The following is an 18,954-nucleotide window of genomic DNA, read 5'->3' as shown; positions in this document are numbered from 1 at the left end:
CTGATTTATCATTTGGCTGAAAAAAAATTCATTTCCAATCGACCCGCTCTCCACAACCGGCCTCCCCCGTCCTTCGCCAACCGTTGCCAACGTCACCAAGCTGCCCCATGGTGTCAAATCTTCATCTCCGTTGAGCCGTCACCATTCCCACCATCCCTCTAGCTCATTTCCCTCCATCTACACACATACCCACAACATCAACCCTTGAACTCGTCTTCCTGGCTCATCCTTCCCCGCCTCCATGAGTGACGTCGTGGCCGGCCATGTCGTTTGTGTCTCTGGCTTGTTCCTGCCTTGCCTCCACTTGTGACCCCGCAGCCAACACTGTCATCATGTCTCTAGCGCATCTTCCATGTCCCCTCCGCGCCCTGCCGCATCATCCCTATCTTGGGGTTCGTTGTTCGTGCACGAGTAGCAGCAGGTGCATCTAGGATCAAGGAGGCAGAAGCCCATGTTGTAGGCGGCCTTGCGATGCGAGGCCTCTAGCTAGCAAGAGTGCAAGAGTGACACCACCTTGATGGCCAAGATCAGCTTATCTAGCGTCTCCTTCAAGATCCTCGTGGTCATCTTGAACTGCTCGTAGGTGAACTGACTAGCACCGCAAACGCCGCTGAGGATGTTCGGAATGAACACTATGTGTCTGTGTCTAGATTATACTGCTTCGAGAGCCAACCTCTCTATACTGAGGTGGTCTCTAAATACTAGGCGGTTTACATAGCGTAGTCTCATGACTAAAAGGCAAGCAATTTCTTATATGTTGAACCACCAAAGGGATGTTCACCATCGCGAGGAGACTTGGTTAAACCCTTTCATGATCAAATGACTTAGCCTTTTGCATGTATCGGATTTGCACATAGAGCTGACCAAAGTGTGAGGTGGATGACCCACCATTCAATTGTGAGTTGCCATTGCTTATCACAGTCTTACAGACAATATTGTATGTAAGGCACATAGAAAATTTTAGCTGATAAGAAATTCAATACATGAAGCTGGGAAGGCAAAAAGTACGTATGTACATGGTTGACCTGACCGTGAGGAAACAACTGAAAATGGCGATGAAGTAGTGTCATTTCCATAAATAGCTAAAAAAAACAATGTCACACTCACAATTGGAGACATAACTAATGGCATTGACATAAATTTCCCTAAATATATCTGTTGGTTATTATGCTTGGATAATACCATTACGATCTAATTTCATGCTTAAAGCATTCCCACATATAAGAATGTCATTTGATTAGTACACTGTGAATTCTAGCTTGTTCTAATCTTGTCATTTAGCAGCCTCAGATTTTGTTCAAGCTCCGTGACTAGCATGCAATATTCCTCTCATCGCCATGATGCACTTGGGACGTTCTCATCGTCAACCATGCCGATGGTTTGGGTAGTTCGTATGATGCTGTACTACCTGGCAAAATCCCACGCCGCACGTCGGTTGATTTCCCTGGTCACTTTGTGAATTAAGACCAGATATTCCTCTTGTGAACAAAGATGGTGTGTTGATGTTACATAAAGCTGGAGAGCATAAAAATATATACACTGTGATCATCAACAACAGGGTTTTCCAGGATAAGTCAGCCCCGCCGAAAGTGTGTTGTTCATGCTATCAATGGTTTAAGGCCGGGGCAATTTGCTTTTCACGGGATGTTTGTTTAGGGTTTTGGCTAGTCGTTGGTATTTTTGTTTATTTTTGGTTCGTTGCATTGTGGTCGTCTTTCATTGTGGTTGTATCTGTGACTTTAATTGTACCCTGTGGTCGATCTAGTACATGAGTCGGTCGCCGACAGGGACGACACTGTAGGCCGTCCAGTTTGACAGCTCTGCCTCCTGGCCCTCAGCGTGGCGGATGGGGGGACAACTCCAGTGCTCCCACTTGCACCTTTCGGAGCGGAGCATAAAGAGCTCGGCTTTCACCGGACGTTTCGTGAGCGTGAGGACCAAGCTCGCCACCAAGAACTCATCGCCGCAGATGCGGCGCACAATGCCGGTGCCTGTCTCGGTCATATTTGGGAGCACGTCGCAAGGAGGAAGAAGCGACAGGTCGGCGGCCGGGCGGCGCCGTCGCCAGCATTGTAGACCAAATAGTCCGGCGGCTAGTTGTAGGGCAAGACGGCAAGTTGTAGGCGCGGGCGTCGTAGATCAAGCGGACGAGGACGGAGTCTCCATGGGCCGCGAGGAGCTTGTGGTGCGTTCCCCCGTTGAACCTCCCGCCCGGCAACGGTGGCGGCAGGCCGACGTGGACGTGCAGGTTTCATAGAAGATAGGTTTGTGCGACAGGTTTCCTCACCTGTAAAATGATATGTTTTTCATCATAAAGCCGGAAGAGACCTTTGATGTTTGTACGGTACACAATGACAAGCATTTCATCGTAATCAATATCATCACTTGTGCTTCTTTTATTCAACATGTAATTTCTGAAAAAAAATTCAATTCGATTAGTACATCCCGTGCCATGCTAGACCATATGTATTGGAAAAGCTTAGTTTTGGTTTAGATGACTTTGAGAATGTGGAGACGAGGAGGCTCACTTAAGAACTAAACATGGTTATGAGTTTCGGGTTAAGCTATACAATGCGGTCAATCACTCCCATTTCGGTTGCTCTAAATGGGAAGCTCTCTGCAAGGCATATGGATTTGAGGAGGGAATGCAAATAAGATTTAATATTCGTCCCGAATATTATGATGATGATGATAATATCGACATCTGAGTGGATGTGGATATGCCTCTAGTTTTGCCTAGATGTGAGTTTGTCAAACTATTTTGTTAAGTTTAGTAATTTATATTGTTAATTTAAAAATGTTTACTGTTCGTCGGTACTAAACTTATTTATTTATAATTGTCAACTTATTTCTTATTTTCAAGAAATATTCGGAAGGTTGTAGACAACACATACTACAGCTATGACTCCGAGTTTAATTGTGAGAAGAAAGGTTATCTTGTCTCATTCATAGAAGATGTTGAGGCCTTCAAAACCAATCACTCTATCAGCCCGAATTACACTAGATACGTGCCACTAGTCCATAAATTGCTTGATGGTAACTTTATTGCCAAAAACTTGGTAAGATTTTGTTAATGATGGTAACTTCATTGCATACATTATTCTTAAGTAAACTACATTGCTAACTATATATGTTACTATTACGTTTTTGAACAAAGACTTCCAAAGGAGGTTGTGCCTGACATGCTATTTACCGAAGGTGATATGCATATGGTTAGCTTACGGCCAACTCCTTCGAAGGTTTACCATACTGCATACTCAATTTTTTCAAATGATGGAAGGCTCAAAATGAAAGAATGGAGCAAAGTGATGAATGCGAACACGCAACTAATTGGAGACAAAATGAATGTGCGCAAGCCACAAGTTGGAGATAGGTTTATGTCAATTCTCCATTATGGAGATGGACCGGTTTATCTGTTTTATGGTATTTTATCTAGGAGAGAGGAGTAGGTCCTAGGTATTAAGAACAATTAGTTAGTGTTGATTATATATGACTATGATGATGATGAGAAGTTTTTATTATAACTAGTGACCAAGTTGTTATTTGATGTCTCATGGACGAAAATGATGATGAGGAGGAGTTGTTATATGACAATGATATATTATGATAATAAGTTGTTAATGATATGATGATGATGATGATGATGATGATGATGATGATGATGATGATGATGATGATGATGATGAGTTATTATGTCATTGGGTGAAAGAACCGCGGATTAGTTTCAAGTGGATGTATCCAAAGTGACCATTGGTTACTTTGGATCCATGCACTTGAAACTAATTCACGGTTCTTTCACCCAATGATATAATAACTCATTATGATGTAAAAACAATCTCTAAATTGCTACTGTATGAAAACTTATATAATGATGTATGAATACGACATAAAATAAAAAAGAAATACGTAATAATAGTAGTAGCGCTTTCTACCAAAAGCGCTCCTGCTAAGCATGTATAGCAGTAGCGCGGGTAAACACACGCTACTGCTGCACTTTAGCTGTAGCGCCGTAGCAGTAGCATGGTGCCCCGCGCTATTGCTAGGCTTTTTCCTAGTAGTGTCAGCGCACCGTAATTTGGAGTGTGCTTCACTAGCTTTAATCTCCGTCAAATTCAACTTCTATTGCAAGTGCGCAGGTACAAGAAAATCATGACCAGTAGTTGATGAATAGGTCAAGCTACATGGAATCTTTTATCTTTAGCTCTTCAACGTTACTTTGAGATCCATACTCTCTAACTAACTTGCAAGAAGAAGATTTCTATTTTTTGTTTCTCTCAAATGAAAGAACATATGGACTTCAAACTTTGCAGATGAGACAAACTTTACAACTTCAATGTGTGGAAAAACTTTCAGATTATTTGGACCAACATAAATTCCAAATGAGGATTTTTATGATTAAAAAAATAATTTTTAGCATTTTAAATGCATGAAAAAATCTGAAAGTTTTCCACATGTTTAATTAGAATGTTTTGTTGTCCTGAAAAGTTTGAAATTTATACGTTGTTTCGTTTGAGAGAAACAAAAATGACAAATGTGCCCGCACGGATCGCGATGTAAAAATGTATGGCTAAGATAAGGGGTATCATATAGCTCAAGCTAAACAAAACCACACTCTTGCCGGTAAAGTTCCTCTGTCATTAGCATGCAATACTCCTTCCTCATGTCCACCGGTAGCGCCGCGAGAACAAGAAGTTTGTGCGCTCTCACCATCTCATCACGAGCCATGCCGGGTATCTCCTCAATCGCCGTGGAGATCACCCTCTCCTTCTTGTCACGAGTTGCCGCCGCCGGCACCACTGTGTCTTCGTGGCCACTTGCACAGCAAGCGTTGAAGTAGCTAGAGACCTTGCTTGTAAGAAGAGCTCGGTTCCATTGTGTCTTGTCCTTCACGCGGCAGGCCGATGTCATCTTCTTCCTCCTTGTGTCTATGGTAACCAGCCACGCCGTATCGTTGATGTTGACAAATGCAATTTTCATGAGCCCCCGACCTCTCTCCCTCGAGGCGGCAGCGCCGCGCCGCCCCCAGGGAGTCCCTGTCCACACCGCCCTCAGCCCTCCCCCTCCACCGCCTCCCACTACCGCTGCCGTCGCTGAGGACACTGCGGGGCGAAGCCCCTGTGGTGAGGAGGCGGCGGTGGCGCAGTCCTCGACCGGCGGTAACGCGTGGGGGCAGTGGCGTTCATCTCCCTCCTCCTCCAACGGCAGTGCGCAGCGGGTTGGCGGTGACCAAGAGATCTCCGGCGGCCGTTTGGCGGATGAGATGTTGGCTGCGATGAGATCTGATCTGGGCCCGAGGGGTTTAGATATAGATCCACTGCGGTTGTGCCTCGTCTCGACAACGGCAAGAGGAGATCCCCCTGGGTAATCTTCGCGGCACGAGGACGTCTGGGTCTCTTGGCCCGGGCATGGTGGTGGTGGCTGCCTTCTCCACCGAAGGCGGTTGGCCAGGCTGGTAGTGACAGATCTTGGATCCCACTATTAGCACCGGCGGCGAGTTGGGGAGACATAGTCGCCGGTGAAAACCGAGCCGACTCCGGTCATGGCGAGCGATGGCAGCGTCTACGTCGTTACCTTGATGAAGGCATCGTCAAGCAACTATCATCAACCTGCTCGTGTCGCTCCGGGAGAAATCCTAAGATCACCGGATCGGACGATGGCGGCGCTGTGGTGCCGTGTTCCCTATTGGGGGCATCGTTTGTGGAGCGGCGCAGGATGGAAGAGGCGTGAGGTGGTGTGACGTGCCTTCTCTCGCGTCGAGGACGGCGGGTCTCGGCGGCATGGAGCAGCGGGGTCTCGTCAGTGGGCGTGTGATGATGGACGAGCGCAGAATGATGGCGTTGTCTGGCATCGTGATGGCATCGATGGCAGCTAGACCGGGTAAGGTAGATGTAGCAGTACTTCACTGAAGATGGATTGGTGGCAGGTGGCTGCGCTGGCCTCATAGTCGACAGGCGTCCTGGTTAAAGAGTACGCCAAACTGGTGGGTGCCCCATATCCGGCAGGCGTCCTGGTTGGGACCTCAGGTCTTAGATGTTAGGTTTGGTTGTGAGATCTGTTTAGTATTAGGCCCAGACTATTAGCATCCATACATCAACTGGATAGAAGTAGTGATAGAAGTTGCCTAGACGACGATGGCTTTAGACTTACTGTTGTATGACTTTATAAAGTTATGTGTGAATAATTAATAAAGTGGTTGTATGTCGTCTTGATGCAGAGGCAGGGGTCCTCATTCTTTTCTAAAGAAAAAAGTAGAGCCTAGGCTCACGGGACAGCAGGAAGATAACGCCGGGGTTGTCGAAGGTGACAATGGAGAGCTGTAGACGGAAGCGTAGGACAACAGGCGGCGCCAGTGCCCAGACCTCGTCGTTGTCGATCAAGCCGTTCTCCTCCCACGTCATGTCGTCGGTCCTCAATGTCCAGGTGGTGATGGTGAATGCGTGCTGGGAGCGCGTGCACTCTGTGGAACCAGGGCCACCGCAGCAGCAGCGAGGCGAAACCCTGACGAATTGCATTGCCGTGTCGTCGCCGGTGACTCACACGTTCTGCCAGACCATGTTGGCAACATGCAGGGGGTCGGCGGGCAGAGGCACGTACCGCAACTCAGGATTCTCCGTCGGCAGATCGGAGATGATGATGCCATGGCAGTTGGACAAATCGATCCAGTATAGGAACCGGTCACCGACGGGGATGACAGCATCGGTCTGCCAGTGGAAGAGGCCGTAGAGTTCCGTCTCCTGACCGTTGGCGTGGCTAACGGGTAGGACGCCTGTGAAATCCCACTCGCACCTGGAGGAACGAAGCATGTAGAGCCTGGCTTCCACCACCGCGTCTTTCGACTTGTCGCTGTAATACTCGGGCTTGAGGTTCAGGCTCTCCACCACGAACTGGTGGCCGTCGCTGCCTAGGCGCAGGATGCCGGAGTTTGCGTGGACCATATTCTTGTCAAAAGGAGTAAGAAGTGACAGGAACGGTGCCCGGGCGGCGCCGTTGCCGGCGTTGCAGACAAAAAGTTCGGGCGGCTGGCGGTCATGGTGCCAGTGACTGTTAAGGTCGTTGAGGAAGATCAACTCCATGAGGACGGAGTCTCCATGGGCTGTCATGACTGTGTGATGTGTTCTGTAAATCTTCCCGACCCCTACTATCATGTTCAGGGTCGAGAGCGCCGGGGGGCCGAGGCGGCTGAAGGAGACCTCGCGGGACGGCCGCCCGAGTTAAGGCAGCGCCCCAGCGTACGGGCATCGCCGGTACCGGTGGAGGAATCCTGAGATCCCCTTCGGCGGTGGAGCTTTACCCAGGACTGTACTTTAAATCGGAAACACATCTAAAATCTGTGGACAACAAATACCAGTATACAAACGAAACTAGCAAACTACGACAATGTAACATCCTTGTGAGTTAAGCTGAGAGACGAGTATGTACTTTTCACCGCAAAACAAAGGCGAGTATGTACTACTTTTTTTTTGTTTGCAAAAATAAATGTTTTTTATGGAATACATTAGTAAGCATTTAAGTAAAAAATGAAAGAATAATAAGAAAAATTCAGAAAAATAATATATCTGATTTTTATTATACATCCATGGCCTTTTTTTCCCTTATATCAAATTCGAATAGGATTGCAAAGAATAGCAGCTAAAATTTACTTCGTGTGTGTGTGTGGGGGGGGGGTCGCCGGCGGCGGACGAAGACTGGGTTCCCATGTCAGTTGTGGATTCAGAATTTCAGATCGATCGGGGCACTAGGATGGTGTTCATCTTTTATCATCCAGTGCTGTAGTGTACATCCAACGATGGTTAATTATAACCTTCTGCGTAAAAAGTATGTAAAACCTATCCATGGCCGTCGGTGTAAAAATTACTCTATCTGTAAAGTAATATAAAAGTGTTTATAGATCACTAAAGACGTAAAACCTAGCACTGCTCAGTAAGAATTGTCTCTCCCCCTCCATGGCCGCCGCCACCCGGATCCCGCCAACCCTCCCCGAGTGCAACGATTACGACGGCGCCATCCTTCTGGACCTACGGTGCTACATAGCCGACCTTCCCAACGCCACAACCGCATCGAGTGCCACGAGCAGGAGCCTGCCGATCCAGGTGACCTTCCGCGCTGCCCCCCCGCCGCTCCTCTCCCACTTGTGCATCCACTGCCCCGGCCTGGGTTTGATCTTCCGCCACTCGGTGCCCAGAGTCGTCGCAACGGACGCCGATCTCGTGCTCCTCCGGGTCCCCATGAACATCAACGCGTCTCTTGATGTACAGTCCTGGGACTACTTCGTATACAGGCCGCGAGTCCATCGCCTGGATCTGCTCCCTAACCCGTACCCCATGTGCTTCCGCGACAATGAAGCCGCCCTGCTCAGCCGCGAAGACGGCGCCTCGTACGCCGTCGCTGCCATCAGCAGCTGGTGCCCAGTTTACGAGGGCGACAACAAGGACTCCATCATTAGATGGGACTTCCGCCTCCACCTGTACCGCTCCTCCGATTCAGAGGGGTGGATCACCATGCCCATGTCATTGCAGGACCTTGCGAGGGACAAGCTTCTCCCGTTACCGGCTGCTGCCGACACGGAGGACGACGACCACATGCCGCTGTACCACAAGGCATCCAAGACGCTTGCAATCGGCGGCAAGCGCGGCACCGTCGCCTGGGTGGACCTCTGGCGTGGCATACTCCTCTCTGACGTGCTCGGGGAGCGACCAATGATGGTGTTTCAAGACATCCCATTGCCCATGCCAGCAAGAGGAAACAGGGGTCGCTTCCTCCGGCAATGTGAGCCCAACTATATCCGGGATGTTGCCATCACTCGGCACAAAGACACGATCAAGTTCGTCGAGATGGAAATCTGGCCACCAAAAAAGCAGACCCAGCAGGTCATCCCTGCTGGATGGAAGGCCACAACATGGAGCATGCCAATACCAGCATTAACGGTTGTTGGTTCATTCACAGCAGACTGGCAGTGTGACTGTGAAGCTCAAGTGGGAGATGTCACCGGCGACCCACACCATTGGAACCTGCTGTCTAAGCTGAGCGGGAGCAACATCACGCCAACATTGCAGAAAGTTTTCACGGCATACCCCATCACCTCTACTCCTAAGAAAGCAGTTGGTAGTCTCGCTTTCAGGTTTTTTTTAGTCCCATCTCCCACGGTTTATTTTGGTACCTCCTCCTACCTCTGACTAAGCCACCACAAACCGAAAAAACCTGCTCCTGAGTCCCAAACCCGCACCATTACACGTGCGAACCTCAATAGACGTTCAAAGGAAAACGTGCGACAAAAAAACCTACGACGGTTAACCAGCAATAGGAAAACCGTGCGGCCGCACGTAGGAGCGAGTCCTGTTATCGAGCTAGGTCTCCCTTGGTGGCCGCCCAACATCCCTGCGCCGCCTCGCTTCAGTCGCAACCCTACATCCTCGCCGCCCTACATCCTCGCCGCCCTCCATCCTGGTCGACGTCCCCGCCCCGCATCACTCGCCTTCCTCCATCCGCGTCCATCCTGGACAAGGTCGCCGCTGCCCTCCATCAATTCGCCGCCGAGTTCAACACCTCGACGATCCGGCGCTAATCCGCGCTGGTCCTGGATTAGGTCGCCGACGCCATCCATCACTTCGCCGCCGCGCTGGATACAAGATTCGGCGCTGATCCTGGACGCGGATACGCGGACACGTCCAGGACCCGGCCAAAACACGTCCTGGATCCGAAAAATAGGTATACAAACAATCTCAAACGTCAATCGCATCTAATACATCTCAAATTCCATACATAACTACCATACAATCGCATCTCATCCAGCCATGGCAAGTGCTTTGACATGGGATGAATCCGCCTGCATGATTGATTTGTGTTCTACACAGTTTAGGTTTTTTTTCATGTTAATAATAGTCTCAAGTACACATGTTTAAATATCCTGCATCCTGCATTTGTATAAATATGGCAAGAAAGAAAACACAGACCATACTGGACCAAAGAGTATGTTTCCAAGAAAGTACAGAGATGTAGAACACGTCCTGGATCCGAAAAATAGGTATACAAACCATCTCAAACGTCAATCGCATCTAATACATCTCAAATTCTATACATAACTACCATACAATCGCATCTCATCCAGCCATGGCAAGTGCTTTGACATGGGATGAATCCGCCTGTATGATTGATTTCTATTCTACACAGTTTAGGTTTTTTTTTCATGTTAATAATAGTCTCAAGTACACATGTTTAAATATCCTGCATCCTGCATTTGTATAAATATGGCAAGAAAGAAAAGACAGACCATACTGGACCACAGAGTATGTTTCGAAGATAGTACAGAGATGTAGAAGATGCAGATGAAAGTGCCATTGCATTATATATGTAGAATAAAAAACCATTTCTGTCTTCATGTTTTTTGCCATTCAATAGTTGCATATGGGGAATTCAAAAAGCACAGCGGGCGAACATCAACCAGAAGACGACGTAACTACAGGTATGCTGCAGTCTACCATGTTTCCTTTTAGTCGTGAGACCTGAATATCTAACAGGTGACAGACTATATGCATAACGTCTTCCAGGTCTTACATGTGGGAGTAGTGATGCAGACCACAATGCGAGCATCATACCCGTAGCTGATAATGTTGATAACATTTACACGACGGAGTCAGGTATAATGCAAACTTCATCCCCTTACATGCAAGTATAAGACTGTGTCAACATTGCTGATAATGTTTCGTGCATAATATATTTTGTTGATTGCTAAGCTGTAGGGCGGGAAACTTCAAACGACGGGATTCCGTCGTATTCTGAGAATAATATGGATGGTACAACTAAGCTACAAGATGATACTCAAGGTATTCACAGGCATGCTTATACAGCTTCCAAATAGACATCTTCGGTAGGGGATCAGAGAGGTTAAGTCCATGTTCCCAGATGAGCTTAATGGGCTTTGTGGTTTTTACGCTTAACGTAATGCAGATGACAAAACTTGCGAGCAGCATGCAACAGTATGCATATTTAATGAAGAGAATCAAATAGTTGGCGAAACAAGGGACCAGTTCAACACACAGAGGCGTGAATCTTATCGGAAGAAAAAAGAGGAGGATATGGTCAGATTACAAAAAGATTATCAGCCATCCCTTACAAAGTCTGGTAAGTATTTAAGCGTGATTGTGCTCACTAATCTTGGTGTTTTCTGAATACCTATAGTATGCAACTTAATCGTTATGGTAACCTGACTTCATAGATGTTCCCCGTGTTGGTTTCATAGATTTTGCATCAACATATATCTAATTGATTTGTACGTACCTTTGTTGTTCTCTAACTGTCATCCATGTTGTAACAGTGGTAGACAATAGGGATCTTATCAACGCGTGGAGGCGGGCATCTTATCGCACTAAGAAGGCAGATGGTTTTATAAACCAGACAGACGATGGGACGATTGTTCACCGCCGTACTCTATGTGATATCACAAATGTTCAACAACCTTCATATGTGATCCCTGGTACAATGTCGTTAGTTATATGTGTGTATTTGATAATCATACTGTTTGTGATTATGTTTAACTTATCTTTGCTTTCTGAACGCCTGTGCTGGATTACAATAGGAACTAATGTTGGGGCAGATCATATTTTGGGGCAGCCAATCAAACCCACGCGAGATGATAAGCACCGGAAAGATGATCTTCGTCCCCTTTGTAATTCAAGTAATATTATTTTATGTTACATCCTAGCATTCATGGTTCAGCCATTTTAATAAGTAGTAACCTAACATTTTATATCAGATGACCCTGCAAGCTCGGTTGATACATCAATCTTGCATAATGAATCAACATATCCACCTAAAGCTACGAGCACGTCGGATGTAATTGCAGATAAAAATATAGAAGGTAAAATGATTGAGCTATTTCCATACTCGTTTGCTGTCATGTTGTTTTTACCTTTCGTTTTTGAGATAATGACATGGAAGACATCAGTAGATGACTTGAATGATACCACAGAAAATACGCAAGTAACAGAAGAAGAACGCAAAAGAGATCGTAAAAATGCCTTGAGGAGAGCTGCATATCGGCAGAGAAAAGATCGGAATCTGCAAGATCAACATGCACATGCTATTAATTTATCTGGTAACCTCTAACGGTTTTTACCATTATAGTCAGTACCCGACTTCATGTCTTAACGATTGTTTAACCGATTTGTTGATCCGATTTGTTTAACCAGACAACCCAACTAGCTCCAACTATACATCATTTTCGGTTGATGCGACAACATTTCATGCTACTACTACAGTCACATCTGGTCTCAATGATGACAAAGAAGTACAAGGTAATCCATTTGTGCGTACTCCATTCGGTTGATCCGATTTCATGCTGTCATTGTTATGATTTATTGTCTAATGTCCTGATCGACATCAGATGTGATCTTCAATGACACACTAGAAACAAAGCAAAAAACCGACGAAGAACTCAAGAGAGATCGTAGAAACGCACTGCGGAGAGCTGCTTACAAGAGGAGAAAGGATAAGCTTATCCATGATGAAAACCTACGTCCACTTTCGTTATCAGGTAAAACATGATCTATATTTTCACCATGAATTACATATCTTCTTGTAATGTTCATAGGTAAATGTTCTTTTAGCCACCATCATGCTCTTGGCCTACATTTTATTGCGGCATATTAATGCACCATCATGGTTTTTTTTGGTAAAGACGTCTTAAATAATATTGGTTCTAACTATGTTTTCAAATCAACACGAAACCAGCCAACCCTAATAGCTCCAGCTATATTGAATTCGAGGGTGACGCAGCAATAATTCCCCATTCAACATTAGACGTGTCTGTTGTCACTCATGACAATGATCTAGCTAGGAGGAGAAAGGATAAGCTTATCCATGATGAAAACCTACGTCCACTTTCGTTATCAGGTAAAACATGATCTATATTTTCATCATGAATTAGATATCTTCTTGTAATGTTCATATGTAATGTTCTTTTAGCCAAAATCATGCTATTCGCGTACAGTTTATTGCAGCATATTATTAATTTATCTGGTAACCTCTAACGGTTTTTACCATTATATTTAGTACCCGACTTCATGTATTAACGATTGTTTAACCGATTTGTTGATCCGATTTGTTTAACCAGACAACCCAACTAGCTCCAACTATACATCATTTTCGGTTGATGCGACAACATTTCATGCTACTACTACAGTCACATCTGGTCTCAATAATGACAAAGAAGTACAAGGTAATCCATTTGTGCGTACTCCATTCGGTTGATCCGATTTCATGCTGTCATTGTTATGATTTATTGTCTAATGTCCTGATCGACATCAGATGTGATCTTCAATGACACACTAGAAACAAAGCAAAAAACCGACGAAGAACTCAAGAGAGATCGTAGAAACGCACTGCGGAGAGCTGCTTACAAGAGGAGAAAGGATAAGCTTATCCATGATGAAAACCTACGTCCACTTTCGTTATCAGGTAAAACATGATCTATATTTTCACCATGAATTACATATCTTCTTGTAATGTTCATAGGTAAATGTTCTTTTAGCCACCATCATGCTCTTGGCCTACATTTTATTGCGGCATATTAATGCACCATCATGGTTTTTTTTGGTAAAGACGTCTTAAATAATATTGGTTCTAACTATGTTTTCAAATCAACACGAAACCAGCCAACCCTAATAGCTCCAGCTATATTGAATTCGAGGGTGACGCAGCAATAATTCCCCATTCAACATTAGACGCGTCTGTTGTCACTCATGACAATGATCTAGCTAGGAGGAGAAAGGATAAGCTTATCCATGATGAAAACCTACGTCCACTTTCGTTATCAGGTAAAACATGATCTATATTTTCATCATGAATTAGATATCTTCTTGTAATGTTCATATGTAAATGTTCTTTTAGCCAAAATCATGCTATTCGCCTACAGTTTATTGCAGCATATTAATACAACATCATGGTTTTTTTCCTAAAGACGTCTAAAATAATATTGGTTTTAACTATGTTTTCAAATCAACATGAAACCAGACAACCCTAATAGCTCCAGCTATATTGAATTCGAGGGTGACGCAGCAATATTTCCCTATTCAACATTAGACGCGTCTGTTGTCACTCATGACAATGATCTAGCTAGGAGGCAACGTGATAATGAGCGGAAAAGAAATTTAACAAACGAGCAAAGGGAGCAAATAAACACACAGAGGCGTGCAGATTATCAACGGAATAAGGAAGATGTATCCGTTGATGTCAGAGAAACAGTGAATGAAAAAGTACGAGAGAAGCGAATGCAACGTCGCAAAAGCATGTCAGTGATTGAGAAGGGGGAGTCAAGTGCTCGGAGGAAGGCCAATTATGCCAGAAGAAAAAACACCCCATGCAACGAATCCATCGCGCTCCCACGTCCAGACCTAGCAAACTCAACCTCTGAATGTCCCACTTTAATCTGTCGTGCATCAGCCGTCTCTCGGGTGGCCGAAGATGATACATCTGATGGCGACCCTCCGATGAACAAGACGAATTACATTGATGGTATCGAAGGTATGAAGTTGCTACTGTCAATTTCGTGTTGTCATTATCATCAACCATCTTCTAACATGATTTTATCTATGGTGACATTCGCAATGACACATTCGCAATGACGAATGTCCAGAGGACATCGAATTTTTTCAAAGCGGCATCATGGGCGATGAGCCGACAGCAGCCGAATTGATGGATGAGGAGTACTACATGTTCCGCAACGAAGGTATGAACAGATATGAAGTACGACGGCGTGCAGCTATATTGTAGTTAAATTTTTTATGTAATTATTATTTTGAACGTTATGTTTCAACAAATGCACGTAGGGTCCGATGATGATAACATGGATGCTGACGAGGAAGAAAGCATGTCGTTTGCTATACCTAGCGAGGTTGATCCATTAGAATTTGTTTACACAAACATCCCAGACACCACTCACATCCTGAAGCTCGACGCAAACTGCAAACACTGCAAGGCCAAAAAGTTTGTGTCTGAGACCGACGGGTTCTGCTGTCGCAATGGCCAAATCGAACTTAAACAACCGGAACCAATCCCAGAGCTGATGAGGCTATGGTCAAGCATGGATGCAGATTGTAGACATTTTCGGGAGAACATACGGTTCTTCAACGGGCATTTCGCCTTCACAACCCTTGGCGTCAGCCTTGATGAGAACTACACAAACATGAAGTCTGGGGTGTACACATTCCGTGCCCATGGCTCCATCTACCACAATGTACATTCGTTCGGGCCTAGCTCCCGTCCAGAACATCTGCAGTTGTACTTCTATGATGACGACCCAACCATAACTCATCGTAAGGTGGCCACCAAGCAATTAGACCAGGATGTCGTGAAGAAGTTAGTAGACATACTCAAAGAAAACCCGTACTCTCAGCAATTTAGGAGTTTGGGTGCACACAAGGACAACCTTGACGATTATAGGATAGACCTAAACACCGACAAGAGGCTTGACCAAAGAAGATATAATAGACCGTTGTCATCTGAGGTCGCTGCAATTTGGGTTGAGGGCAACGACCTAGCAAAAAGATTTGACAGGAGGATAACACTTTGTGGTAACAACAACGAAAGGCACAGTATACGTGTGACCTCCGGAGCATATGACCCGTTGTCTTATCCCCTATTCTATCCAAGGGGGGAGCTAGGTTGGCATCCAAAGCTACTTAAACGTAATGTTCCGGATGAGGTTGTACTACATCCTCAACTGGTCCATGATGATGATGAGGATGCAGGTATGCCGTCTGCGTCCCATTTTGCTACAAATAATGTCTTATTTCTCGAATATATCCTCATTTTGATTGTACTTAATCATGTGTAGAGGGCAACAACAGGTTGTGCGTCTCTGTCAGAGACTACTACTGTTACATGCTGCAGACACGGCCTGGAATCTTCAATGCCATACTCTATGGAGCACGCCTCTTGCAGCAATGGGCGGTCGACATGTACGTCAAGATTGAAAGTTGTCGGTTGAGGTGGTACAGGAAAAACCAGACGCAGATTCGTGCCGACTTGTATAAAGGAGTTGTTGATGCAATAACATCGGGGGAGACCCGAGCAAGCGCTGTTGGGGTAAGAATAGTGCTCCCTGGAACATACCCTGGTGGCGACCGCGACATGAAGAAGAGGCATATGGATGCCATGGCAATTGTTCATACATACGGGAAGCCTGACATCTTCTTGACGATGACTTGCAATCCTAAATGGGAAGAGATAACGAATGAGTTGCTGCCTGGTCAGACGGCACAAGACCGACCTGATATTGTGGCTCGCGTGTTCTACGGCAAGCTAGAGGCTATGAAGGACATGTTGTTCAAGAAGCACATCCTGGGTGTGGTTGTCGCATATGTATACGTAGTCGAGTTCCAAAAAAGGGGCCTCCCCCATGCACATTTTTTGTTGATCATGGACTCTAAATATAAGCTTATCGTCCCGGAGCAGTATGACCGACTCATTTCTGCAGAGCTCCCAGACAAGCATAAGTATCCGGAATTGTATGCTATGGTGGTAAAACATATGATGCACGGACCGTGCGGTGCTCTCAACCCGAAGAATGTTTGCATGCAAGAAAACGGATGCAAATGCAGATACCCACGTCCGTTCAATGAAAACACATCACAAGGGAAGGACTCGTACCCAATTTATCGGCGTAGAGATGATGGAAGGCGTGCTAAGGTCCGAGGGAAGATGTTGGACAACAGATGGGTTGTGCCATATAACCCATACCTTCTGCGGATGTTCAATTGCCACATCAACGTTGAGGTCTGCTCCAGCATAAAGGCCGTCAAATATCTTTATAAGTACATTTACAAGGGCCATGATAAGGCTTCTTTCAGCATCGACCAGCCCAACGCCGATGGTAACATTGATGAGATCAAGAGATACATTGATGCAAGGTGGATCACCCCTCCGGAGGCTATGTGGAGGATATTTGGCTTTCCACTTTGCGCCAATTACCCGCCTGTCTTGCAGTTGCCTCTTCATCTCCCGAATATGCACAGGGTCGCATTCAATGCGCAGGCTGACTTGAATAATGTTGTCGCATCTGAAAATAATTCAAAATCCATGTTAACGGAGTATTTCAAGGCTAACCAGGAACACCCTCGGGCTAGGCATATATTGTACAAGGATTTTCCCGGAACCTTCACGTGGCAGAAGAAAAAGAAGTTTTGGAAGCCGCGCGTTGAGCGTTTTCAAATAGGTCGCATCGTGTCTGCCAATCCTGCCGAGGGTGACCGATACTACCTGCGTGTGTTGCTAAACCATGTTACGGGCAAAACATCCTTCGACGACTTGCTCACCGTGGATGGCGTTCTATGTGGGAGCTTTAGAGAGGCTGCTGAAAGGTTGGGAATCATCGAGGCAGACAACACGCTAGACGACTGTCTTACTGAGGCTGAGCAGTGGGCGATGCCATGTTCTCTTAGGAGGCTCTTCGCAACCATCTTGGTGCACTGCGAGCCAGGCGACGTCCGTGGTTTATGGCATAGGCACCTCGATCCTATGTCAGATGACTATCGTCGATCACGCACGTCCCCTATCGAGGTGGAGCAGATGGTGTTGCTTGACATTAGGGGTATGTTGCAATCCATGGGTAAAGACATTGTTGATTTCGCTCTTCCAAGCATAGATGATGCGTTTGACCCAACCGAGGGTGAGGCAAGAGAGGTCATCGAGGAATCAACCGTTGAGTTTGACGTGCATGACACTAATTTGGCATCTTCCCTGAACTTGGAGCAGAGGGCCGCATACGACGAGATACTAGCGACTGTTGAACGCGGTGATGGGGGTGTATTCTTTGTTGATGGCCCTGGAGGTACAGGGAAGACCTTTCTATACAGGGCGATTCTTGCCAAGGTGAGGAGCGATGGCAAGATTGGTATCGCTACCGCGACGTCGGGCGTCGCCGCTTCTATCATGCCTGGCGGCAGGACTGCCCACTCGAGGTTCAAGATCCCATTGAGTTGCGATGATGGAGCCTCGTGCAGCTTCACGAAGCAGAGTGGGACCGCCAAGTTGCTTAGGATGGCCTCATTGATAATATGGGACGAGGCCAGCATGACGAAACGACAAGCGGTCGAGGCATTGGATAATAGCATGCGCGACATCATGGGAATACGCGACCGACCCTTTGGAGGAAAGACTGTTGTTTTTGGCGGGGACTTTAGGCAGGTGCTTCCGGTCGTCAGAAGGGGGTCGCGGGGCCAGATAATTGATGCAACCCTACGAAGTTCTCATCTATGGAAGGGTATGCGGCAGCTTCGGCTCATCACCAACATGAGGGCTCATAATGACACGTGGTTTGCAAATTACTTGCTAAGGGTCGGCAATGGCACTGAGGAAGTCGACGATCAAGGCAACATACTACTCCCTGAAGACATTTGTCTGCCGTCTACAGGCGAGGCTGACGACCTGGAGAAGCTTATTCACCATGTGTTTCCGAGTCTAGATGACAACATGTCTGATTCAAATTACATGACATCTCGAGCAATCCTTTCCACGACAAACGACAATGTCGACAAGATAAACATACGCATGATAGAGCGTTTTCAGGGAGATGAAGTAATATACCATAGCTTTGACAGTGCGGAGGACGACCCATATGGCTACTACGCTCAGGAATTTCTGAATGGATTGACTCCTAACGGTCTTCCTCCGCATGCACTCAAGCTAAAGCTGAACTGCCCTGTCATACTTCTAAGGAACATTGATCCAGCAAATGGATTGTGTAATGGCAGTAGGCTTGTTGTTAGAGGTTTTGAGAGGAACACCATTGATGCCGAAATCGTGATTGGACAACACGCTGGCAGGAGGGTCTTCCTTCCTCGAATACCTCTCTGCCCATCTAAAAATGACATGTTTCCGTTCAAGTTTAAGAGGAAGCAATTTCCTATAAGGCTTAGCTTTGCTATGACCATTAACAAGTCTCAAGGGCAGACAATCCCG

The 18,954-nt window shown here is 46.2% G+C and overlaps 2 protein-coding genes across 2 annotated transcripts in view; both read left to right on the top strand.

The window, feature by feature from the left end:
* The first annotated feature begins 7,943 nt into the window (after nt 1–7,943).
* Nucleotides 7,944–18,954, top strand: part of LOC125540419 (uncharacterized) — a 37,363-nt gene continuing 26,352 nt past the window's right edge. The window contains exon 1 of the mRNA XM_048704036.2: nt 7,944–9,102. Within this exon, the coding sequence (XP_048559993.2) occupies nt 7,944–9,102 (1,159 nt within the window). The remainder of the gene's footprint in view (nt 9,103–18,954) is intronic.
* Nucleotides 14,670–15,834, top strand: LOC147987728 (uncharacterized). Its single transcript, XM_087545437.1, has one exon. It carries the CDS (start codon nt 14,801–14,803, stop codon nt 15,827–15,829), a length of 1,029 nt encoding a protein of 342 aa, XP_087401563.1. The 5' UTR covers nt 14,670–14,800; the 3' UTR covers nt 15,830–15,834.

The sequence above is a fragment of the Triticum urartu genome, chromosome 2A (genome assembly GCF_056163025.1).
Source record: "Triticum urartu cultivar PI428250 chromosome 2A, HENAU_Tu73, whole genome shotgun sequence".
NCBI lineage: Eukaryota > Viridiplantae > Streptophyta > Magnoliopsida > Poales > Poaceae > Triticum > Triticum urartu.
This window is presented reverse-complemented; position numbering and strand designations above follow the sequence as displayed.